This window comes from Sapajus apella, unplaced genomic scaffold, assembly GCF_009761245.1.
Source record: "Sapajus apella isolate SASKATOON/1434 unplaced genomic scaffold, GSC_monkey_1.0 scaffold67, whole genome shotgun sequence".
NCBI classification, from domain to species: Eukaryota; Metazoa; Chordata; class Mammalia; order Primates; family Cebidae; genus Sapajus; species Sapajus apella.
Genome location: NW_022437007.1, coordinates 11,771,503 through 11,793,225, shown reverse-complemented (window position 1 = coordinate 11,793,225; position 21,723 = coordinate 11,771,503). Strand labels below are relative to the sequence as shown.

The 21,723-nt window shown below is 38.3% G+C and overlaps 1 protein-coding gene across 2 annotated transcripts in view; it reads left to right on the top strand.

Moving 5' to 3' along the window:
* The first annotated feature begins 3,139 nt into the window (after nucleotides 1-3,139).
* The window catches only part of MND1 (meiotic nuclear divisions 1), a 62,384-nt gene continuing 43,800 nt past the window's right edge, over nucleotides 3,140-21,723 (top strand). The window contains exons 1-3 of one of the 2 annotated variants that reach the window (XM_032248628.1): nucleotides 3,140-3,200; nucleotides 8,612-8,669; nucleotides 11,073-11,221. In XM_032248628.1, the coding sequence (XP_032104519.1) occupies nucleotides 3,177-3,200; nucleotides 8,612-8,669; nucleotides 11,073-11,221 (231 nt within the window). In that variant the 5' untranslated portion in view covers nucleotides 3,140-3,176. Of the gene's footprint in view, nucleotides 3,201-4,365; nucleotides 4,423-8,611; nucleotides 8,670-11,072; nucleotides 11,222-21,723 lie in introns of those variants that run through there. The other variant, XM_032248629.1, reaches the window with a different exon arrangement.

The following is a 21,723-nucleotide window of genomic DNA, read 5'->3' as shown; positions in this document are numbered from 1 at the left end:
GATGGCGCAATCTCGGCTCACCGCAACCTCCGCCTCCTGGGTTCAGGCAATTCTCCTGCCTCAGCCTCCTGAGTTGCTGGGATTACAGGCACGCACCACCATGCCCAGCTGATTTTTTGTATTTTTGGTAGAGACGGGGTTTCACCATGTTGACCAGGATGGTCTTGATCTCTTGACCTCGTGATCCACCCGCCTCGGCCTCCCAAAGTGCTGGGATTACAGGCTTGAGCCACCGCGACCGGCATCAGTATTTTTTAATTGCTCCTGAGGTGATTCTAATGTATGGCAGTTTAGGACCAATAGGACTAGAAAAATATGTTGAAGGAGTCTTCTAATGGTTATGAATTTCATGCTTGATTTATCAGATACTGCAGAGGCCAGAGTAAAGGGAGGCAGATAGAGCAGTCCTGAACCCTGGCTCTTGGTCCTAGGTTTAGTGAACAGGTCTGTGTGGGTTCCTGGAGCTTGGCTACTTGAGATTTCTCTGATTTATCTCTCCAAGCCAGACAGTACATGGTGTCACTGTATTCACTATGATTATCACCCTGTATCATATCTACAGCAGTGTGGTGGGTGTTGAAGGGCGTAGGAGCCTAAGTAGCCTCAAATTTTAAGGTTGGGGGCTTTAGATACTTGGTCCTAAAATTAAGAGCTAGCCTTTTTGTCTCCCCTGTCTAACTTGGCACTAAACCCTGGAAAAGCAAAGGCAGTTCATGTTCTGAAGAAGTTTTTCAGTGTGCTGAGAGAGGCGAGTAAACATTGATGAAGGTGTGTTCTGGAAATACATGCTTAAGCCTGTGAACTCAGGGAAGTTCTGGAGGGAGAGTACCTAAACTAAGCCTTGGGAGACATTTTGGAGTTTTGAGTAGGAAAGAAGTGAGGATGTTCTAGGTGGAGGAACAACATTTTTTTAAAGGATGGAAATGAGAGCATTCTTTCAGTAGATAATTACAGGTAGTTTTTGTATTACAACTCAAGTTGTTTAGGTCTCCATACTGTTAATGGCAAAATTTGAGGTGGGGTGTGGTGGAAGAGGCTATAAAAGGTAGGTTGAGGTTAGATGATAAAGGGCCTTGTATATCATACTCGGGTACTCAGATATGCCTGGATGTTTGGGAGCCACTGGAGGGTTTTGAGCAAGTTGGGGACATGGTCATATTTATGTTTTCCCATTGTGAGTCTAAGTGTGGTTAGGACTGGAGGTAGATGATGAAGGCCTGAATGAGGCAGTGGCAGTAGAGATGGAACAGACAGGACAGTTATTAAAACACTGAAACTGGCAGAAGTTGGTGATTGCTTGGATGTGAGATAAGAGAGGTGAAGGTACCTAGGATGACTGTCAGACCTCTGGCTTGGGTCACGAGGTGGTATCTATCTGAGACTCAAGGCCTAGAACAGCAGCTTTGTGGGGAGTAGGTATGAGAGGAGGAGTTCAGTTTAGACCAACTGAGTTGAAGTTTGTCCAGCAGGCGGGTAGAGGCATGAGACTGAAGCTCAGGAGCACACCCAGGGGAGAATGCAAAGATTTGAGGTCTCAGCATAAGTGTTAATTAAAACCATGAAAGCAGATGAGATCAAAGATAACATATTAGAAGATGGGGTCAGTAGCCAAAGCCCGCAGAACAACAGTGTTTGAGAGTGGACCGAGGAAGAAGAGAAAAATAAAAACTTTAAGCTGTTTATTTACCCATATTACTCATCAAGAAGCACCTGATAATTTTATTCCTGTGAGAATGAGTTAGTGAGTTTGTTTTTTTGTGGGTTTTTGTGTGTGTGTGGTGTGTTTTTTTTCTGTTTTGAGACAGAGTCTTGCTTTGTTGCCTAGGCTGGTCTCAGACCCCTGGCCTCAGTGATCCTCCAGCCTCAGCCTCCCTAATTACTGGGATTACAGGTGTGAGCCACTGCCCAGCCAAGTTAGTGAGTTTCTAGGTTTTATAAGGATTAAGACTCACTCCCTCTAGTATATAGTCAGAATGACAATTCCAAATCCTTGTCTTCACTTACGTAAATTCACATTTTCTGATGGAGTTTTTGGTTGGATGGGGCAGTCTTTAACTGTTTTGTTTTATGTCTGCTTTTTAAGCAAATGATTTGTGTTCCACTATCATCCCCTATAATTTTTGAGAAAGATGCAGATCACATAAATACTAGTATGGAATTTTTTATTAGAGAACTGGAGGTGATAGTTCTCACTTTTTTTTTTTTCTGTAAACCTTTGGGTTGATGGAAATTCGGCTCCTTTCTCTTTTAACTTGGGATTTAGCTTTATATATTCTATATACCAACATATAGTAAAATTTATTATTAACATATTTCAGCTACATATTGTCTTAATTTCAAATTGGCAAGAAATTGGCAAAAGGGTATTACAGAAGAATCACCTGAGTAGGCTTCCATTTTCTACTTGGATAGGTCTTTTCTCCTTTCATCTTGTCTTCCACGTTGCTGCTATAATTAACTTACTAAAATGCAACTCTAATCTTGTCACTACTCTGCTTTAGAAATTACTTAGCAGCTCCTCATTGTCTAGAATGAATTCCACTCTCAGCTGGACAGTCAGCTTTCCATAACCTGACCCCAGACCTTTCTCATCCCATCTGCTACTCCCCCTACATACTCCGTACAATAACTATGTCCCACGGCTTCTTCTGGAGAATTTCATCTTCTCTCTAACATTGTGCCTGTGTGTGGTCTCCCCAAGATGTGCTTCTCGCCATTTCCCAATTTGCCAAAATCCTTTTAATCTCTGGCCTTCTCAGGTAACCCTTCTCCCTCTTCATGATCAAATTCATTCTGTTCTGGGTATTTATGTAACAATTTGTGCTATATATTTTCTCTGAGAGATTGTAAGCCTTTTGAAGGTCAGTAAAGTGGCTTATCATTGGTTCACTTTATAAATACTGAATTTCTACAAAATGCCAGGCTCTATCTCAATTTACAGTTATTATCTTGGCAGCACCTACCACAGTGGTTGGCAGATACTAATTAAAATGAGTCTTTAGGTCTGGCTTTGAGAGTATCAAACCTGTTGGTATCAGGTAAGACCATGCATAAAATTTCAAATAATGTTGCAAATCTAGTTGTTTTACAAATATGTTTAAAAGCATTGTTTACTTTTTATTTTTGTGCTTTAGTCAAAGAAAAAAGGATTGAGTGTAGAAGAAAAGAGAACTCGCATGATGGAAATATTTTTTGAAACAGTAAGTCATTTTCTTTAATGCTTTTATAATTTTGTGTAATTATCACCTTAAACATATGTCATTCAATGTTAACTGTCCCTTTGTTATACATCAGTACTGATCAATTTCTTGAAGAAAGGGCAAGATTCTGTGAACATTTGTGGTTCCTGTGAGTTATGGAGTATAAAAAACCATATCCCACTGTTGGTAGAATCTCTTTCACCCAAGCAGTCCTGCATACTGGCACCAGAATCTTCTGATGCATATATTTGATTGTCTCCCCTCTCTGCCTGAAAATAATAATGATGAAAGCCCACATCTCCTGAGTGCTGCCTAGGTGCCAACCAGTCTTGTATCTCAAACAATAGAAGGCACAGATCCAGGTTTCAAACCAGGGAGGATCATTTGATTTCAGAGGCATTAAAAAATACTAGTCTTTGCATTTTAAGTCTGTCTGTAGTATAACACATAGTTGATGGTACACAGTCCTCCTTAATTTATTCCAGATATTTGTGCCTGCCACCAACAGGAAATATGTTTAAAATGTCAACTCCTAAGTGACAGAGCCAGAGTTCAAACCCAGGTACCTGGCTCTAGAGCCTCATCTCTCATGACTTTACCATGTTGCTGGAAGGCTTTTCTTTGTCTTCAGGTTAAAGACCACATAAATCTTTGACCTAAAAAAACACTAACTTCATATGGCTTGGCAGGACCTGCAAAGCCGAGATGGCCCCAGTCTGCTGGCTATTTTCATCATCATCAGATTTGAACAAGATGGGGAAAAGTGGTAAAATTGAATATTAAATTGATAAAATCCGTTTCACTTTAAGGCATATTCTTAGTAAAACAAGCAAAATACACTGCGGATTTGCCCACTGAGTATAATCTTACTGTTCTTAAAAGTCATTGGCAGTTCAGAGCAGGGTATCATATTATGATGATGATATACACGTAGTTAGGAACATAAATTGGTGAAGTCTGTATGTGAAAATTATGGCAATTCTTCTGCTGAGTTGAAATATTTTTCCTATGGTCTCAGCAAGAAAAGGAGGTTTAATTCCTGCAAGACAGTAGAAAGCTGAGGAGAGTGGTTGGGGAAATTATTTTTTCATTTACAATATTGTTAATTATCTCAAATATAAAAATTGGCTGTTTCTGACTGAAAAATTTTAAACCTTGTCCTCAGTAACATCAAGACATGAGAGACTCTGAGGATCAGCAGTTTAAGGAAGTTCAGTAATCAGTGAGTTTTTCCCTAAACTTGGGAATCAATTGTACTGATTGATTCAGTTCATAATTCCTATTTCTTTTTTTCATTGTAGCCTACTCAGTTGTTGCCCATTTATTTAGTCTATCAGTTTTTTGATGGACTTGAAAAGTGTAAGAGATTTGGGAAGAGTAATGGAGGCCATTTCATTTGTTCCCTCATGAATGGGATATGGTATATCCAGGATCCAGACTGATGTCAAAAGTTGATAAATACTAGATTTGCTTCAACGTGTCAAAGCAAATCAACAGTAATGGTGCAGAGTGAACAGCATGGATTCTAGAATTCAGATTCTGGAATCTGAATTCTAATTTCATTGTTGCAATTGGCAAGTAACAATTCAAACAGAATCAAATACGGCTACTCAAGGATTTGTTACAGAATTTGACTTCCTTTAGCTGTCAGTAGTAGCCCCCTTTTTAAGACTAATGTCATGGGAAAATGCATGTGATGTAATGGTAAGTAGAAAATGTACAATATAAAAAATGCATGATGACAAATATTAACAATGATAAGATACAGGTGGATTTTGTTTTACATTCTTTTCTCAGTTACCTACAGTGAGCAAATATTACCTTTTTGATCAAATTAGAAAATCAACTAATGAAGCACCACATACTATATTGTCTCTAATCATAAGTGGGCCATCTGCGAGGTTTTGGAAACCTTTTAAAAACATAGTTATTGGTAATAGTGACAACCCATGGAGAGGATAAGAACGTTCAGAGACTATTTGAGGCACAAAATAGCCACCAATGAATGTGTTGAGCTTTTTAAAAAATTACTTCAGCAAAGACTTAAATGAGTAGCTTTCCATTGGCATACAAATCTCTGGAATGGCCATGCTTATTTCAGATAATTTACTATAAATATGTAAATGGAGAAAAAGAGACATAGATGTGATCATGTATGGGTAGATAGATGTATGCGTGTATGTGAGAGAGAGAGAGAGAGAGAGAGAGAGAATGTGTGTGTGTGTGTGGAGCTGCTAATGTAATAACAGGAATTCTTTGCTCATTGCACTTAGGAAAAACATGAGAACAGTATATAGCTCCATAATTGAAAATGTGCATCTGGAGCCTGTTGTACTTGATAGCTTTGTGATCTTTAAGCAAGTTTCTTGACCTCTCTATGTCTCAGTTTCTTCTTCTCTTAAAGAAGATGATAATAATAGTACCCAGCTCACAGTGTTGGTATGGGGGTTAAATAAGATAATATGAATAAAATGTTAAAACATAACCATGTCTAGGTCGTAAGTGCTTTATTAAATGTTATCTAGGGGGCCAGGTACCATGGCTCACACCTGTAATTCCAACATTTGGGGAGACCAAAGCGGGAGGATCTGTTGAGCCCAAGAGATTGAGGTTGTAGTGAGCCATGACCACACTTTGTCACCCAGGCATGCTAACGCGGGTGACAGACTAAGAACCTGTCTTTAAGAAAAACAGAACAGTATTATCTAGGATTATATGTCTTCCATGGTATCTTACACATAGTTCTTTTTACATTGTGTTAATCTCTCCTTCATTATCTCTGCTTAATGCCGGGGAGTCTAAGAACTAAGATTTACTTGAGATCATTTGCTCTGTCCACTTCAGTGACCACACTTGAGTTCTGAGGCTAGTTCTTTCTAAGCCTATTTATTTACACAGCAGCTCCATTGGGGCAGCCAGTACACCTGGGGTTCTTCCTTGATGACTGTGTTTAGGCAGATATCTCAGTGGTTCATGTTCTTTTTCTAGGGAATTTCAAATATTTGCAAAGAGGTTTGATTAACTGATTTCTCTAATGCATTAGAGACTTAAAATCAGTAATTAATTACAGGTTCCCTGAGATTCTAAAGTATTATCTTTAAAAAATTTATTTCTGGATAAGCAAAAATTGATCTGATACTCTAAGTCCAATGACTTAATATTTTCCTAAATTTTACTAACTCTTAGGCGTAGCGAGATGTTTTTCAACATTTTATTATGAAAATTTTCAAACATACAGCAAAGATGAGTTTTTCCGTGAATACCAATATCCCTACCACCTAGATTCTACCATTCATATTTTATTCTACTGGCTTTATTTTATATATATATATATATGTGTATATATATATATTCATCTATCCACTTATCTATCAGCTCTTTTCTTTTTTTAATGTACTTCAAAAGAGTTCTTTATATGTGTATATCCTGGGTACCAGGCCTTTTTCAGGTATATGTTTTGTGATTATTTTAATCTAGTTAATATTTGCCATTTCATTTTCTCAACAGTGCCCTTGGATGAGCAGAAGTTTTAAATTTTTATGAAGTATAATTTCTATCCAATTGCAGTTGCCTTTTCAAGTTTATTTTGGAAGAACTGTATCCCAAATTTTTCATAACAATAATTAAAATATTTCTGGGGTTTTGTCGTCATCGTTGTTGTTGAGACGGAGCTTGGCTCTGTCACCCAGGCTGGAGTGCAGTGGTGCCATCTCAGCTCACTACAAACTCCGCCTCCCGGGTTCAAGTGATTCTCCTGTCTCAGCCTCCTGAGTAGCTGGGATTACAGGCATGTGCCACCACGCCCAGCTAAATTTTATATTTTTAGTAGAAATGGGGTTTCACCATGTTGGTCAGGCCAATCTCAAACTTCTGACCTCGTCATCTGCCTGCCTCAGCCTCCCAAAGTGCTGGAATTACAGGAGTAAGCTACCGCACCCAGCCAAGTTTTTTTTTTTTTTTTCCTGGCCATAAGATTTAAATATTCTACATGCTTATTTTCCCTTAATGTTTTGCTTTGCATATGGTGGACATGCAACATGTATATGTGAATGATTGATAGGCAGCCATGAATTGTATAATTTTCCTATTTAGGTATAGCTCTTCCACAAAACCTTAAAAGTAAATATTGACAGATACATGTTTTGCTTTTAGTTAGAATTGCTAAATCTGTACAGTGTGATACATGTTAAGCAAAGCACTGTCAGTGTTTTCTTAAAATCAAAGTCAGAGAAAGTAATTAGTTCCTATTACCAAGTGATCTGGTATAACTAGGTTGGTGTTTTTTTGTTGTTGTTTTTGTTTTGTTTTGTTTTTTTAGATGGTCTGCCCAGGCTGGAGTATAGTGGCACAATCAATCATAGCTTACTGCAGCCTCGACCTCACAGCCTCAAGCTTTTCACCCTCCCCAGCCTCCCACGTATCTAGGACTACAGGCATGCACCATCACACCCAGCTAATTTTTTTATTTTGTAGAGATGCGGTGGGGGAGTGGTCTCACTATGTTACCCAGGCCAGTCTCCGGCTCTTGGGCTCAAGCATTTCTCCCAAAGTGCTGGGATTACAAATGTAAGACCACTGTTCCTGGACTATAACTAGTTTCTATACTTAAGTGGGAAGACATTCTTCATGTTCTGATCTCCAAGAACTGTAAAGAATCATATGCTACTGGCTAAGCACGGTGGCTGCTCTCTGTAATCCTAGCACTTTGGGAGGCTGAGATGGGAGGATTGTTTAAGCCCAAAAGTTCAAGACCAGCCTGGGCAAAATGGTGAGACCCTGTCTTTAAAAAAATTTTTTTAAATTAGCCAGGCATGGTGGTGTATGTCTATAGTCCCAGCTACTCAGGAAAGAGTATTGTTGAGCCCTGGATGTCAAGGCTGAGCCATGATCATGTCACTGCACTCCCATCTGGACGATAGAGTGAAATCCTGTCTCAAAAAGAAAAAAAAATTGTGTGTGTATACAAAAATCTCTTCAAGTTCTAGTGAGGGTATTGAATGAGATAATTGAAGAGTTTCTTATAACCTCTAAAATGCTTAGTTCTATTATACTGTTCATTTCCAGGCCAATTTTTTAAATATAATTTTTTATGAACATAAAATTAGGGTGTATATGTAAATATATAGTAGAACACAGTAGGTGACTATAGTTAACAATAATATGTTGTATATTTTAAAATATTAAGAGTGGAATTAGAACGTTTCTAACACAAAGAAATGATAAGTGTTTGAAGGGATGTATACCCTAATTACCCCGATTTGATCAAAACACATTGTATACCTATATCACGATATCACACATACCCTGTAAATGTATACAACTATTATGTACCCATAATACAAAATTTTTAAAAAGAAAATATAATAGAAAATAACACGGGCTTTTTCATTTTTTATAACCCTTTTAAACAGAAAGATGTATTTCAATTAAAAGACTTGGAGAAGATTGCTCCCAAAGAGAAAGGCATTAGTAAGTACCTAAGTTATACTGGGATGTTTTGGGAAATATCCGTCATCTTTTCTGCAACAGTCTTTCATTCATTTCATTTTATGGAAAACCTAGATTTCTAGAGATAAATCGTCACCAGTTACCTACCATTCAAAGATAACCACTGTCATGTTGTCCTTTATTTTTTTGTATAATACATCCTGTATAATACATTTTGAATGTATATCTCTGTCATTAAATATCCTTTTATAACATAAGTGACTATATAATATCTCATTGCAATAAAATACTTTTAAAAATCCAGTTGATAAGCTGGGTGTGGTAGTACACATGCCTGTAGTCCCAGCCACTCTGGAGGCTGAGGCAAGAGATCACTTCAGCCCAGGTAGGCAACATAGCAAAATCCTGTCTTTAGAATAAAAATCCAGTAATTGGACTGGTTTCCAGTTTTTGTTTTTGTTTTTTTATTGAAAACAATGCATTGACAGGCATCCTTCTGTATATCTATTATTTTGTTTGGCTATATTTATAAGGTGGAATTTCTCCATAAAAGATATGTATAAATCTAAAGTTTTAGAGATATATTGCCACATTTCTCCACCCATACTGAGAGTACCCATTTCCTTGCATTCTTTATTGTATTTTTTAGTGTTTTTAATTTGGCAGTCAAATCTAATTGCTTTATTTTGCATTTCTTCAGTTATTAGTGGAGTTGAACATTTTTCTCATATATTGGCCATGCATATTTTATTTTATTTTATTTTTATTTATTTTTTTGAGATGGAGTCTCCTCTGTTACCCAGGCTGGAGTGCAGTGGTGCGATCTTGGCTCACTGCAACCTCCGCCTCCCAGGTTCAAGCAGTTCTCCTGCCTCAGCCTCACGAGTACCTGGGATTGCAAGCACCCGGCACCATGCCCAGCTAATTTTTGTATTTTTGGTAGAGATGGGGTTTCGCCATGTTGGCCAGGCTGGTCTCAAACTCCTGACCTCAAGTGATCCACCTGCCTTGGCCTCCCAAAGTGCTGGGATTACAGGTGTGAGCCACCATGCCCAACCACAATGCATATTTTATAGATGCACATTGATGTCTGTGTCTTTTGCTGTGTTGTTTCAAAATGAAAAAAAAACCTCTTTTATTATGAGTGTACATATAAATGAAACTAGATGACCACTAAGAGTCCCTCACACTTTCATGTACACGACACAATTATTCTGTCTTTACAGTCATCAGTGAACAATTGGTTGTGCTACTTCTTAAAGATGTGCAAATTTCTTAAGTTTAAATACACAGTTGACCCTTGAACAACACCGCATTGTTGGAATATTGGGATACCAATCCCTCACACAATTGAAAATCTGCATGTAACTTTTGACTACCCCACAACTTAACTACTGATAGCCTGCTGTTGACAGGAAGTCATATCGTATGTTTGCTATTCGTTAAGTGGCAGTGGATCATCATAAAGGTCTTCATCCTTGTCATCTTACGTTGAGTAGGCTAAGGAGGAAGAGGAGGAGGAAGTGGTGTTGCTGTCTCAGGTGGCAGAAAATCCATGTGTAACTGGACCCGTGTAATTCAAACCTGTATTGTGCAAGGGTCAACTATACAGTATTAATTACACCAGTGTCCTAAGGTCCCTACACAGATTGTAGGTAACGGAATCTCAACTGTATCTTGAAGGATCAAAAACAAAAAACAAAATTCAATACAGTCTATAAGCTGGAAACACATATTTAAAAAATTTATACTAACTAAATTCCTTTTCTTCTTACCTATTTTCCTCCCAGTTATTGACAATTTTTTTCTGCCATATAAGATGATAGCCAAATTACCCGACATCTTAAAAAAAAAAAACATTATTTAGAAAAGGAAAAATACCATATAGCAACAGACTATAAGTGTTAACACTATTAAAATTATTTGCTGAGCACTAATGCTAGATCTTCTATTACTACATAATCTACTGGGGGAGAAAAACTTGCATTTCTGTAGTTTTGTTTTACTTTTTCAAAGACTTTTATTGATATTATCACTATACACCAAAGTAGGTATGGAAATGATATCTAATAGATTTTAAAAATTAGGCATAAAGAACAATTTGCTTTAGAATCATCCAGCGTTAAAGCTAAGAGTTAGGATTAGAACCCAGGTCCTATTCTTAATCCTGTATACTACCTGTTTTCCCCTAAGCTCCTGTATACAGTCATGCTTTGCCTAAGGATGGGGATACATTCTAAGAATTGTTTCCTTAGGCAATTTCATTGTTGTGCATGTTGTTATTTTTAAGAGTTTCTTATTTATGAACTTTTTAACTCTCGATTTGTCATATTTTTTGCGAGTGTTTCCCCAGTTTTTAAATTTGTCCTTTAAATTTTATTTATGGTGTTTTTTAACATAGAGTCTTTAAAAATTATCTCTTAGCTTCTATGTCAGTAAAAGAAGTCCTTCAAAGCTTAGTTGATGATAGTATGGTTGACTGTGAGAGGATCGGAACTTCTAATTATTATTGGGCTTTTCCAAGTAAAGCTCTTCATGCAAGGAAACGTAAGTTGGAGGCTCTGGAATCTCAGGTAAGCCGCCATAGTTAAAAATAATAGATTTGCTTTATTACAGAGAGTTGTTTTACTTCATCCTCTTTTCATTTAGCAGTTTCTTTTAAATTTTTAGCATGCATTATTTGACTGAAAGTTTAAAGATAATCAACACCTCTTTCTCCCAAACAATATAAGGCCTTTAGAAAGTTTTAATTTTCATCTTCCCGTATGTCAAGGTACTGTTTTTGTTGCTATTTCTATTGTTTTGTATTTGAGACAGAGTTTTGCTCTTGTTGACAAGGCTGGAGTGCAATGGCGCGATCTCGGCTTACTGTAACTTCCGCTTCCTGGGTTCAAGCAGTTCTCCTGCCTCAGCCTTCCAAGTAGCTGGAATTACAGGCATGTGCCACCATGCCTGGCTAATTTTGTATTTTTTTTTAGTAGAGATGGGGTTTCACCATGTTAGTCAGGCTGGTCTTCAACTCCTGACCTCAAGTGATACACCTGCCTTGACCCCCCAAAGTGCTGGGATTACAGGTGTGAGCCATTGCACCTAGCCTTTTATTGTTTTTTAATTTTCTCTTTTTCAATAGATGGTTTTTTGGGAACAGTTTTAGATATACAGAAAAAAATTTGATGGAAAAGTATGGAGAGTTCCCAAACATGTGCCCTTTCTCCCTCACCATGCACACAATTTTCCCTATTATTGACATCCTATACTAGTGTAATATGCTTGTTACAATTGAGCCAGTTTTGATTTAGTGTTAACTAAATTCCATAGCTTACATTAGGGTTCAGTCTTGGTGTTATACATTATGTGAGTTTTGACAAATGCATGATGATGAGTAGCCACAATTACAGTATTGTACAGAATAGTTTCACTGCCCTAAAAATCTGCTGTTCCCCACCTATTCCTCCCTGCCTTCTCCTGAAACCCTAGCAACCACTGGTCTTTTTACTGTCTCTGTAATTTTACCTTTTCCATATAATTGCAATCATACAGTATGTAACCTTTTCAGATTGGCTTCTTTCACTTAATAATATGTATTTGAGGTTTCTCCATGTCTGTTGGTGGCTTGATAGCTCATTTCTTTTTATTGCTGAATAATATTTCATTGTATGAATATAACACAGTTTGTTTATCCATTGAGGCATTGAGGAACATATGGGTTGCATCCAAGTTTGGGCAGTTACAAATAAAGCTGCCATAAACATTTGAATATAGGTTTTGTATACATATAAGCTTTCAGCACATTTAGGTAAATACCAATGAATATGATTGCTGGATTGTATGGTAAGTATATGTTTACTTTCTAGGAAACTGCCGAAGTAACTGTTTTTACTTTCCCAGCTACAATGGGTAAGAGTTACTATTGGTTCACATCATTGCCAGGATTTGGTGTTGTCAGTGTTTTGTATTTTAGCCGTTCTAATAGATGCATAGTGGTATCTCATTGTTGTTTTAAATTGCCATTCTCTAATGACATACGATTTGGGACATCTTTTTTTTTTTTTTTTTTTGAGATAGAGTTTCACTCTTTTTGCCCAGGCTAGAGTGCAATGGCGCTATCTTGGCTCACTGCAACCTCTGCCTCCTGGATCAAAGTGATTCTCCTGCCTAGTCCTCTGAGTAGCTGGGATTACAGGTGCGTGTCACCACGCCTGGCTAATTTTGTACTTTTAGTAGAGGTGGGGTTCACCATGATAGGTGAGCTGCTCTCAAACGCCTGACCTCGGGTGATTCACCCCCCTTGGCCTCCCAAAGTGCTGGGATTACAGGTGTGAGCCACTACACCCGGCTCTGGAGCATCTTTTTTTATGCTTATTTGTCATCTGTGTAAAAGGAGGTATTTAAATCTTTTGCCCATTTTTTAATTGGGTTTTTCGTTTTCTCATTATTGAATTTTAAGAGTTCTTTGTATACTTTGGACACCAGGTCTTTATCAAATATGTATGTTTCAAAGATTTTCTCTGAGTCTGTGGCTTGTCTTTTCATTATCTTAACGGCCCCTTTCACAGGGCAGTTTTCAATTTTAATGAAGTCCAACTGATCAATTTTTTTCTTTCCTGGGACATTCTTTTGGTGTTGTAGCTACAAAGTCATGGCCAAACTCAAGGACATGTAGATTTTCTCCTATGTTATCTTCTAGAAGTTTTGTAGTTTTGAGTTAATTTTGGGGAAAGGTATAAAGTGTGTCTAAATTCAATTTTTTGTACATGCATGTCCAGAGTAACTGTATTTTAGTATAATGTACTGTGTGTGTGTGTGTGTGTGTGTGTGTGTGTGTGTGTGTGTGTGTGTGTGTGAGAGAGAGAGAGAGAGAGAGAGAGAGAGAGAGAGAGAAAGAGACAGGATCTTGAGAGAGAGAAAAAGAGAGAGACAGGGTTTTGCTTTGTCACCCAGGCTGGAATATAGTGGTGCAAACATGGCTTACTGTAGCCTCGATCTCCCAGACCCAATCGATGCTCCTGCCTCAGCCTCCTGAGTAGCTGGGATTATAGGCACACCAGCACACTCGGCTAATTTTTGTACTTTTTTGTAGAGACAGGGTTTTGCCATGTTGCCCAGGCTGGTCTTGAACTCCTGAACTCAAGTGATCCACCCACCAAAGTGCTTGTGGGTGAGTCCCTATGACTAGCCTATAACCCTATGCACTTTATGAATTTTAAAACATTTCAAGAAGGAATCCAAACTGAAGGACATCCTTTAGTTATTTGTTGATCCAGAGTTTAAGAGTTATAAACTCTCAATCATTGTTTGAAAATGTCTAATTTACCATTGCTTATTGAATATAGAATTCTTAGTTATTTTTCCTCAGCATTTTGAAAATATTACTTCCTTGTCTTTTGGCATATGTTGCTAATGAGATGTTTTGCTGTCATTCTGATTGTCTTATTTTCCTTAGTAATCTCTCTTCTGTTTAACATTTCCTTCAGTAGTTAATGTTATATTTTGATATTGTTTTATCATGAATCCGAGTTTACATGTTTTAATTTCCTCTGCTTTAGGACTCTGGCTAGCTGCTTCCACGTAATGATTAAAGTCTTCTATTATAGAAAATTCTAAGGTGGTATTAAACTGTTTTCTGTTCCCTAATAGCGCTGTTCTTTCCTTCTGGGATTCCTAATTGTATCCTCATTCTATCGTCTATGTTGTTTAAGCACTCTTTTTATTTTTCCATGTCTTTCCATGTCTGTGATTCATTTCAGTTAATTTTCTCAGCTCTCTTTCACTTACAGTTTTTTCTATAACTATTTCTAATATGCTACTTAACTGTTCATTGAGTCTTTTTATTTCAATAATTAGATTTTCTCTCTAGAAATTCTATCTGGTCCTTTTCAGTTCTGTTTATTCTGTTTTTCCTGCAGTGTTCTATTTCATTATGGCTTCTATTACTTTTACCTCTTTTATAACTTGAAATGTACTGATATGGCTCGAATCTGTGTCTACTCCCAAATCTCATGTCGAATTGTACTCCCCAGTGTTGGAGGTGGGGCCTGATGGCAGGTGATTGAATCATGGGGGCAGCTTCTCATGAATGGTTTAGCACCATACCTCAGTGCTATTCTCGTGATAGTGAGTGAGTTCTTAGGTGATCTGGCGCTAAGTGTGTAGCACCTCCCACCTCTCTCAGTCCTGCTCCTGCCATGTAAAACACCTGCTCCCATTTCTCCTTCCACCCTGAGTAAAAGATCCCTGAGGTCTCCCCAGAAGCAGAAGCTGCCATGCTTCCTGAAGAGCCTGCAGAACCATGAGCCAATTAAACCTCTTTTCTTTATAAATTACCCAGCCTCAGGTATTTCTTTATAGCAATCTGAGAACAGCCTAATACACATGCTTAATTTATATTTTCAAGATATTGTCAAATTTGGGGAGGGCTATTAGTTTGATCTGTGTATCTGCTGGCTACTACCATTCATAGTGTTTTTTTAAACCTGTGTGTTTTTATTTTTTATTTATGAGCTCACATTCAATTGGTTATGTTTAGTCTGTGGGAGCCACAGGTGCTCTGTGAAATAGTGGTTTCAGGCTTATTTTTTTAGAGTCTCTTGGTATTTAGTAGTTATGGACCAATTTTTATGTTAATTTCTTGGCCTACAGTTCCAGTACCTCGTATTTTATACAGCATGAGTACTGTATAAAATTTAGTATGCACATTTGTGCATAGCACGGTTCGAGAGATTTGTTTTCCTGTAGGTGACTTTCCCCCACCCACCCCCACGTGAAGTGCAAGATGAAGGTAAGCTCCTTGTTATTTTTCATGGAGTTTGCTGGTACTTTCAGTTACATGCTGGAACTCAGTTCTAGCTCTTCTTGTCTCATGGCCCTTCACACCTGCTTTCCTGGTGTGCCTGTTAGACTCGTAGCCCCTAGTCACCAGTGCTGGTATCAGGTCTGACTTCCTTGGGCAATAGAACATCACCTTTCTATTGTTGCTCTTTGTCTTTTCTCTCATTTCTGTCACCTGAGGATAGTTCTTCCCTTCTTTTTTTTTTTTGAGGTGGAGTCTCACTCTGTTGCCCAGGCTGGAATGCAGTGGCACGATCTTGGCTCACTGCAACTTCCTCCTCTCGGGTTCAAGCAATTTTCCTACTTCAGCCTCCCAAGTAGCTGGGATTACAGGTGCCTACCACCACACCTGGCTAATTTTTATATTTTTAGTAGAGACAGGGTTTTAGTAGAGACAGGAGTTCAAGACCACATTGGCCAGGCTTGAACTCCTGACCTCAGGTGATCTACCTGCTTCAGCCTCCCAAAGTGCTGGGATTACAGACATGAGCCACTGAGCCTGGCCTTGTTTTATTTTTTATTGATCATTCAATAGACTGTTTTGCATGTTTTTTGAGTAACAGAAGATGTGCTGGATTTTGGAAACACATGCCTTCAGAGAGCTTGCAGTCAGCTTGGGAGGACAGTGGGAGAAAAGGAACAGGCTAGAGAAGGATTGGTGAAGAGATAGGTAGAGGCCATGTCTTATAGGTTCCTCTGTGGCATGATCAGGAGTTCGGACCTACCTAAGAGGGATGGAAAGCCAGTGAAAATGTTTACAAGAGAAGTTACATGATAATAAATGCCTTTCTGGGGACAGTATGAAGAACAGGTTGAGGGAGATGGAGCCTAGGGTCAGAGAAATAAGCTATGAGACTGTTGTAATTGCATGTCTAACAAATGGGGACCCACACTGAGGTATCTGCACACTCACTCAGATGGCTACTATCAAAAACAAGGAGAGGGTCAGGCGTGGTGGTGGCTCATGCCTGTTATCCCAATACTTTGGGAGGTCAAAGTGGGAGGACCACTTGAGCCCAGGAGTTCAAGGTCAGCTTGGGCAACATAGGGAGATTTATTATAAAATAATAAATTTTTTAAAAAGAGAATAGTAAGTGTCAGCAAGAATGTGGAGAAATTGGAGCCCTTGTGCACTGTTGATGGGAATGTAAAATGGTGCAGCAGCTATGGAAAACAGTGTAGTGGCTCCTCAAAAATTTATAAATAGAATTACTCTAAGATTCAACAATTCTGTGGTGTGCACCTGTGGTCTCAGCTACTCTCAGGAGCCTGAGGTGGGAGGATCACTCAAGCCTAGGAATTCAAGACCAGTCTGGGCAACATGGCAAGACTTTGTAGAGATATCTATAAAAAAATTTTTTTAATTTTAAGAGTAGCCGGGGATAGTGGCAGGCTCCTGTGGTCCCAGCTATCTGAGAGTCTAAGGAGAAAGAATCGCATGAGCCGAGGAGTTTGAGGCTGCAGTGAGCCGTGTTCATGCCACTGCACTGCAGGTTGGGTCACAGAGCAAGATCTTATTTAAGAAAAAACAAAGTCCATTTATTGGTACATATCCAAGACTTGAAAGCAGGGTTTTGAAGAGCTATTTATACACCCAGATTCACAGTAGCATTACAGTGGCTGAAAGGTGGAAGCAACCCAAATGACTTTCAATGAATGAATAAACAAAATGTGAAAGTGGAATATTATTCAGCCCTAAAAAGGAATGAAATACCTTTTATTTATTTTTTTAGAGATGGAGTCTCACCCTGTCACCCAGGCTGGAGTACAGTGGCACAGTCATAGCTCACTGCAGCCTCAAACTCCTGGGCTTAAGTGATTCTCCTGCCTTAACCTCCTGAGTAGCTAGGACTGTAGGCTCATGCCATCACAAGTAATGAAATGCTGACAAAAGCTACAACATGGATGAATCTTGAGGGCAATATGCTAAGTGAAAAGCCAGTCATAAAAAGACAAATACTATATGATTCCACGTATATGAGATATCTAGAGTAGTCAAACTTACAGAAATAAAATGTAGAATGAGGGCTGACATTGCTGACCTTAGAAGATGATTCCTTTGGCACTCCTGACCCTGATTGAAGAACCAGATCTTGTTGCCACAAAAAAAAAAAAAAAGTCTATCCAAGCTACCGGTCACAATTCTGGAAGGTATGTGTCATTGGCCAGGCCTGGGTCACATGTCCACACTCTAGTTGTCAGGAGACCTGCGGAAGTGAATAATTGGGTCTTCTAGATTCTGTAGTAGGAGTTAGCTGCTTCCTGTCAGCACAAGCAATTCCCCAAAACAGAAATGGAGTTCAGAAAAGAGGTGATTTTTTTCTTTTAAGAGATGGGGTCTTGCTCTGTCACTCAGGCTGAAGTACAGGGGCACGATCATAGCTCACTGCATCCTTGAACTCCCAAGCAGTCCTCCCACCTCAGCCTCCCAAAGTGCTGAGATTACTGGTGTGAGCCACTGTGCCCAGCCAAGGTAATGGTGGTTTAAACCAAAGTGGTGGCAGTGGATTTGTGAAAAGTTGTTGGATTATGGATATAGTTTAAAATTAGAGTTAGTAGGATTTCCTTAAGGAATGGATATAGAGTGTGAGGGCAAGAAAGGAGTTGTATTAGCTTTTTTATAGCTGCCATAGTAAATTAGTGCAAACTTGGTGGCTGCAAACCAAAAATTTATTCTCTCACAGCTCTGGAGGCCAGAAGTTCAAAATCAGTGTTACTAGGTCAAAATCAAAGTGTTGGCACAGCTGCTGCTCCTCCAGAGGCTCTCTGGGATAATCTTCCTTGCCTCTTTCAATTTCTGTTGGCTGCCAGCATTCTTTGACTCATTGCTGCATCACTCTAATCTCTTCTTTGGTCACATGGCCTTCTCCTCTTCTGTGTATGTCAGATTTCCCTTTAATAAGGATACATGTAATTGCATTTAGGATTTCTCATAGTAATCCTTGAGATGAGTAATCTCATCTCAAGATCTTTAATCACATCTGCAAAGTCTTTTCCACCAAAGGTGACATTCACAGGTTCCAAAGATTAGGACCTCCTATCTTTGGGTGACATTATTTAGCCTACCACCGCAGTTGTGGATGAATTAAAAAAAAAAAATGTAATTGATGAGCTGATAAAATGGAGATGCTGTCAATTAAGATAGGGAAGACTGCAAGAGGAGCAGGTTCCTGAAGGAAAATCAGAAATTGAGCTTTGACCATGTTAAGTCTGAAGTGACTGTTAGACAAAGAAGTGGAAATATTAAGTAGTTAAATATATGAATCTGTAGTTCAGAGAAAAGTCTTTATAATTTAACCAACTGCTTCATTAACCTCACTGCAGATGGGGGAGTCCTCACTGAATCAGGACTCTCTACTTGTTCCACGTTTTCTTTGAAGGTCTATGTTTAGAGTATCATTGGTTGCAAGTGATAGGACATTACTCACACTAGTGGGCTTGTTTTAAGGAACTAGAAACAGGAATGGGAAAACATGTAAGAATATTAACATATTTATTGAGCACTTGTGCCTGACAGTGAACCATGGCCCTAAATATATCTCATTTAATCCCCACAATGTTATGAGGTTAGTATTGTATTTATTTTATAGATGAAGAAACTGAGACAAAGTGAGATTAAGAGCTTGTCCAAGGTCTCACAGTAAGTGTGGAATTGAGATTTGATCTCAGGTATTTAACTCCAGGGTCTTCATTCTTAATCACCACTTCTCAAAACAGGCAGCCCATCTTTCCATTCTCCCCTCCTTGCTGTTTCTGCCTCTCCTCTTGGCTGCTAGAGTTGGGTGGAATGGAAGTCTTAAGCTGTGGCTGGATAGATATGCTAAAAGTGTTCACCTTATCTCTTATTTTAACAACCTTGCTGCAATATAGTTTATATACTATATAATTCACCCATTTAAAGTGTTCGATGTAATGGTTTTTAATATGTTCGTTGATATAGGCACAGTCATTATTATAGTTTATTTTAGAACGTTTTCATTAACCTCAAAAAGCAACCCTCTATTCTTTAGCTATCTGAATCTTCTCAGCCCACTCCTCCCACACAGACCTAGGCAACCACTAATCTACTTTCTGTCACTATAGATTTCCCTGTTCTGGACATTCTATATGAGTGAAATCATGACTGACTTCTTTCCCTTGTCATTGTATTGTAAAAATTCATCTATGTTGTATTATGTTTCAGTACTTCACTGCTTTTTATGGCCAAATAATGCGTTGTTGTGCAAATATACCACATTTCGTTTATCCATTTATCTGTTGATGGGCATGTGAGTTATTTCCACTTTTTGACTATTCTGAATAATTCTGCTCTAAACACTCATGTACAAGTTTTTGTGTGGACATATATTTTCATTTCTCTTGGGTATATATACCTAGGAGTAGAACTTCTAGGTCATATGGTAACTCTGTTTAATTATGTGAAGAACTGCCAGACTGTTTGTCAGAGCAACTGCACCATTTTGTAGTTCTAGTAACAGTGTATAAGGGTGCTCATTTCTCTACATCCTCCCAAAATTTATCTGAATTTTTTATTCTAGCCATCCTAGTGGATATGAAGTGGTACCTCATCGTGGTTTTGGCTTCCGTTTCTCTGATGACTGGTGATGTTGAGCATCTTCATGTGCTTCTTGGCCATTTGTTTATCTTCCTTAAAGAAATGTTTATTAATATTCTTTGCCCATATCTCTTCTCTTAAATATGACACTGTATTTTTCTTTCCTGCTAGGAAACAACATGCATATTCATCACTCAGCTAATTTTTAAAACCTTAGTTATGAATTTAGAAACTTTATAAGTAAGGGTAACTTTTGAGCCTTACTGAACTTCCCTGTTTTCATGGCTTTTTGTTCTTGCTTTAACCTTTTTGAGAATTCCCTTTTCTGTCCTCTCTATTTAGCCAAATTCTAAGCATCTCTCCTTTCAGAAACCTTCTCAAGTTCTCATTGCATACAATATTCTTACCCTTCTCTAACCTCCTGTAATATTTTTTATCACAAATAGAATATATTGCTTTGGCATGTACTGCTGGTTACCTAACTAATAAACATTGTCGTCCTCTTCTTTACAAACAAAACACTTTGTTAAGGGAATAGTGTGTCTTACTAAAAAATACTCATCTTTCCAGACTCCACGGCAGCTAACAGTGGCAATGGGAAGCAGGCCTGATAAATGAGATATAAGTAGAAGACTAGCTTTGACTTTCCTGGGAAAGTTTTCATTTTCCTGAAAAAGGCAGAACTTCTTTCTCTTCTTTTCTGTGATACTGCATTACCAAGGTAAAAAGCATAAGGATGACAGTTCTGTTCATTCATGTTCGTATCACATTCTCAAAGAATGACAGAGCCTGGAAAAAAGATCTTGGGTCTCTGGTGGCATTATAAGATACTGTACTAGCCTTGTTTAATTCAGTTTTAGTTAAGTATTGTTATTTGTGGCTGAATGTGTATTTTAAATGAATGCTACTGTTTTGTAGCCTTTTAAAAAAATTTGTGATTTAGATTTGGTATTAGTTATCCATTGCTGTGTCACAAAAATATGTACTCCAAAACAGGGTGACTTTAAGAAACAGACATTACTATCTCACAGTTTCTGTGACTGATGAATCTTGGCATGGCTTAATTGGGTACGTCTGGCTCAAGGTCTTGTGTGAGGTATAGTCAAACTGTTGGTCAGGGCCATATTCTTATCTGAAGGTTCATGTGGGAGAGGATCTGCTTCCAAATCCAATCATGTGGTTATTGGATTTAGTTCCTTGCAGTGTCTTGGGCCGGGGATCTCAGTTCCATGACACCTTTTGGCCCGAGGCCTCCCTCAGCTCCTTACCACAGGGTTTTCTCCATAGTACAGCTCACAATATGGCAGCTGGCTTCCCTCAGAGCAAGCACATGTGTGAGAGGCCAAGACAGAAGCAGTAGTTTTTTTGTATCTTAATATACGAAGTGACATCCCATCATCTCAGCCACATTTTATTCCCTAGAAACAAGTCATTAAGTTCAGTCCACACTCAAGAGAGGAGATTATACACTAACGTAAATACAGACATACCTCAGCGATAATTGCAGGTTCAGTTCCATACCACCACAATAAAGTGAATAATGCAATAAAGTGAGGACAGAAATATTTTGGTTTCTCAGTGCACCTAAAAGTTATATTTACACTATACTGTAGTCTATTCAGTGTGATAATGTTTTTAAAAACTAATTTACATTAATTAAAAAATACTTTATTGCTAAAAAATGCTGATGAG